General features: G+C 42.4%; 1 protein-coding gene across 1 annotated transcript; it reads left to right on the forward strand.

Moving 5' to 3' along the window:
• Positions 1 to 249: 249 nt before the first annotated feature.
• Positions 250 to 4019, forward strand: LOC112295359 (alpha-(1,4)-fucosyltransferase). The gene is made up of 4 exons (XM_024546844.3): positions 250 to 1222; positions 1695 to 1920; positions 2172 to 2345; positions 2716 to 4019. Exons 1-4 carry the CDS (start codon positions 873 to 875, stop codon positions 3277 to 3279), a joined length of 1314 nt encoding a protein of 437 aa, XP_024402612.1. The 5' UTR covers positions 250 to 872; the 3' UTR covers positions 3280 to 4019.
• The last annotated feature ends 454 nt before the right edge of the window (positions 4020 to 4473 follow it).

Below are 4473 nucleotides of genomic sequence, written 5' to 3' on the forward strand. Positions count from 1 at the left end.
CAGAATCATGTAGCATCGGATGAAAATTGTAATGCATGGTAATAAACATGCTATACTCAGAAGTTGTACGTCCATTCGAGTGATAAGATAAGTATATATATTATAGACATAGTGACAAGTATGAAATGTAAAGTAAGATGTGAGGGCCACGGCAGCACATGGATCACGCACTCCCTGACGCAGATTGGAGGGAGCAATTCCGGGAAATGTGTATATGTCCAGGTGCCTGTGTGTGTGTGTGTGAGTGAGGAGGAGGGAGGAGTCACCACGCTCTGCTCTGCTCGTGGGCACGGTGCTGTGTCTTCACGAGCACCTTGCCAGTCCCCACGCCCTCCTTCTCCTCCTCCTTCCTTTCCTTCATCCACTTCCCTTCTACTTCGTCTTCTACTTCTTCTTCTGTCAACTTCGCCCCCTTCTTTGTTCCTTCGATCCTCGTCCTCTGGCTCCGTGCCGCCGTCGTCTACTTTGTCGACCTCCTTCCCTGATTTCCTTTCCTAAAGCTTCACTCCCGCTCCCCACCTCCTCCTCTTCTCTCGTCTTCTCTCGGGCTTTGCTTCCTTCCTCGGTCCTCACTGTGATGTTTCTCAGCTGCATGGCCTCTGTTGGGAGAGGACGATTCGTACTGTTACCCTTGCTAGCCCTAGGCTGAGCATTGACGGCAACCCAGCTATGACTTATGTGCTCTTTTTTAGGGTTTTCTTATGTGTAGTCTAGGATTTGTTAACAACTGAATTGGACCACATGGCTGCCGCCAGTCTTACTTTATCTTTCTAGACAGTGTATTGTGCGCGGTCTCAAGACTATTACGCCAAGGTCTCCTGCTCACAAACAGTCTCATATTTGAACAGTTCTGAGTGATACTAACGATTGATATGGAACCATCCGGTTTCTTGAGAGGTGTAACGAAGTTGCAACTCATTCGTTGTGCGTGGATTTCCTTTAGCTTCGTTCTCTTGGTCTTTGCGCTTACCACGTCTGATAACTTCACCAGAAAGTTCCCAGATATTGTTGCTAGGGCAGCAGGTAAAGATACTTCCAGGACTGACGACACGAGAAGTGTTCCATGTGTAAAAGAAGTTGATGAAGTTGAGGGAGAGCACCAAAGCCAAATGGATTTCGGTTCTCATTCGGAAACTGTTCTCGGCTCAAGGGTGGATTACACTGCTTGGGACACCAGAGTTGGCTGCGGCAATTTTAAAAAAAAGTATTCGTATGGAAACAGGTTCATTTCTTCTCGAGAAAAATTTTGAGCTTCTCTAATCTTCTGTAGTTAAGTACTCATCGATCTATCGAAGTAACAATTGCACAAAATTATATCGTTCACCGACCTTCACTTTGATGAAGGACACCCCCAGGTTGATAACTTGTTGTAGGCACTTCTTCCCCTCTTCTTGGAGCAACTATTGTGTAAATGAAGGGTCAACATGTTGCACGATTTGTTTGCAGATCTAAATTCGGTAGATCATTAGAAAGACACCATTGCCTTCGTAGCTCTTAGTTTGGTTGGTCAGGAGAGTGTCCTTGTGTTGTTCTTTTACTAGTCGAGAGTCTAGACCACACTTGAAAGAGGTATTCTTTACACAGTGTTTCAGTCCGTAGAATTTTCGTTTATTTTGTAACGTGTGGAAGCAATGCACTGGAGGAGTCTGGATCATCCGTGTTTCCTTAAAACATGCTGCTATGATGTTGACCAGGACAAGTTCTACTTTACGCAGTCTTCAAAACCCCACAGTGGACAATTGCACAATATTGCGAAAGCAGCACGTGTCTGTATTAGTCAAGAAATGGACCTGGATTCCGGATACACTTAACAACTTATACTCATGCGACTGTGGATTGACGTGCTTGTGGACAAACTCTGACGTGCTCTTGGATAGACCCGATGCGCATTTATATGAGTCGGCTACACCACCTAGTAGGGTTTGTGCTTTTCATTCGTTCCCCAGATCTTTTGAAGAACATCTTGAAACATACTTGCCTATGCACCTTTTTGGGCTATCTTGGTTAATATTATCACTTATCACTAGGGCATGAAACATCGCTTCTTATTTCACTGACCTGTCGCAGACATGTAAATTACCAGGGAATGTATCAACTTTAGAGTCGAGGGTACTTGAATTTCAGGGTCTATCAGAACATCTATTAATCTTACAATCGTGGGAATGCTACAGAGGCGAAAGGGTGAGCCTTGGAGAATTTACATGGATTTAGAACCTGGTCGAAATAGAGCGCCATCTCAAGATTTATTTGTGAGCTACCATGCCAATGACGACTTGCAGGTGACATACGCAGGAGCTGCTTTTCATACCATTCGCAACTACTACATTTCTCCTGTCAAGCACGATGTAAGCACCCAAAATTTTCTCTTCGACCTAATGTCTACTGTAATTTTGGTAATTTTCTACGTAACCGATCTGCAATCCAATTCCTGGAAACAAGAACAGCTTAGAGGTAGAAGAACCCACTAATGACATGTAGTGTATTCTGGTTCCCTAATTTCCTTATCACTGAGGAGAGACGAACAAGTCAGTGCCAGGATCGACTAAGCAGGAACTGAAACTTCCATGCCTAGAGTTGTATTGAAAGTAATACCCCAAGGATAAATTCAAGACATCCTCGGAGACCCAATGCGACAGTAACTTGTATTCAGATCTCTGTGGGTTTACAAGTTGTATGCAATGTATCCTGTTCTCATTGTTTGCAATCACCACCCAGGACGTACTCGTATACTGGTCATCATCTAGGTGCGTTGAATCGCGGCAAAGAATAGCCTCTGAAGTGCTTGGATTCCTGCCACACCACTCCTTCGGGAAATGCCTCAACAACGTGGGAGGCATGGATGTGATCCTCGAAATGTATCCTAAATGTAGCAGCGGCAGTGGAGCTGGGAATGTATGGAACCAAAACCTGCATTGTGCAATGTCACACTACAAGTTTGTGCTAGCCATTGAGAACTCGCAGATAGAGAGCTATGTGACGGAAAAGTTGTACTATGCACTGGACGCGGGCGCCGTGCCAATATATTTTGGGGCACCCAATGTGGAGGACTTCGTTCCACCGCATTCTATCATTCAAGGTAGAAATTTTGCAACTATACAAGGGTTGGCAGAGTATGTGAAGAAAGTGGCAGCTGATCCAGTGCTGTATGCCGAGTATCATGCGTGGAGGCGGTGTGGAGTGCTAGGAGTGTATGGCCGAACTCGAGCAGTGAGCCTGGATTCTTTGCCGTGCCGGCTGTGTGCGGCCGTAAGTTCACGTGGAGGCAGGAATTCCGTTTGATTATATGGTTATCATCTGGTGGTGCTGAGTGTTTCTGGGAGATAAATGCATGCATTAAGATTCCTTGACCCTACACAACGTAGTTCTAAACCAAATCATAAGTGAGACGGGTGAGCCGCCGTGAACCACAGCTGGCCACCTTCGGATAAACTTCCGATATGAACATCAGCTGACTTTTCTTTATGAAAATTTGTCCACTTGCTTGTTCAGCGGAGATTGCCTTACTACCGACTGGTTCCCATTGTACTGTTATTCCATGCTAACACTTCCTGGAAAGACACAGCGTCCGTTGACGCTCTGGTGGGGATCCGGAGATCAAATGATGTAATTAAGCCACGCAGCAGAGAACATCGGAACTTTTTGAGAAGAAGGCCTGCAATGTCGGAATGCAGTTTAGTCGCATCCCCAAACTGCAAGGGTAGGCACCTATGCATTTCACACGCTCAGTCTCATTTACGCCAGAACTTGCTTCATTTTGAATCTGTAGGATAAATAATCAAGTAGTATGTAGAGCTATACATTTTCTAGAACGGTTCAAAACTTGTGTTTGGTGATCTTAGTTCCATTGATATATCTATTCTCAGATATTATGAGGGATTAATTACAGAATTTCAGGGGAATAATAAGCACAAATTTGAAGTAGAGGAATATTTTTCTTTGCTATACAGAGTTTTCACGTTGATAGGTGAAAAGTTTATGTTGCGTTTGTCTTTTACATTGACACAATCATATTTGAAAAATTATGCATGTATGATTGAATGGATGGGTGAATAGCTGTGGATGTACAAATCTATAAGGAATTTAGTCTAGATCACGATCTCAAAACCTTATGAATAAAAACTACTAAAGACAAGGCAGTGTCTTTTGTGAGATGGTTATGATAAGGCAGTGTCTTTCGTGAAGATGGTTATGATGTATCAGCTAGTTTAAAAAATGCATTCGGTACAATCAAAAATTTACTATTAAAAGATATTGCATTTGTTTAGTATGATTATGTTTGTATATTACCTATATTAATTAATGTATTTTCTTGGAAATATTTATGTAACAATCAAAGCATTTTAATTTGATCCATAATCTCTAAGACAAAGTACAAAAACAAGTAAAAATTATATATATATATATATATATATATATATACATATACATATACTAAAAAATATATTATATATTATTTTCCTAAATCCATTGTAT

Source organism: Physcomitrium patens, chromosome 18 (genome assembly GCF_059467195.1).
Source record: "Physcomitrium patens ecotype Gransden chromosome 18, ASM5946719v1, whole genome shotgun sequence".
In the NCBI taxonomy this organism is placed as follows: Eukaryota; Viridiplantae; Streptophyta; class Bryopsida; order Funariales; family Funariaceae; genus Physcomitrium; species Physcomitrium patens.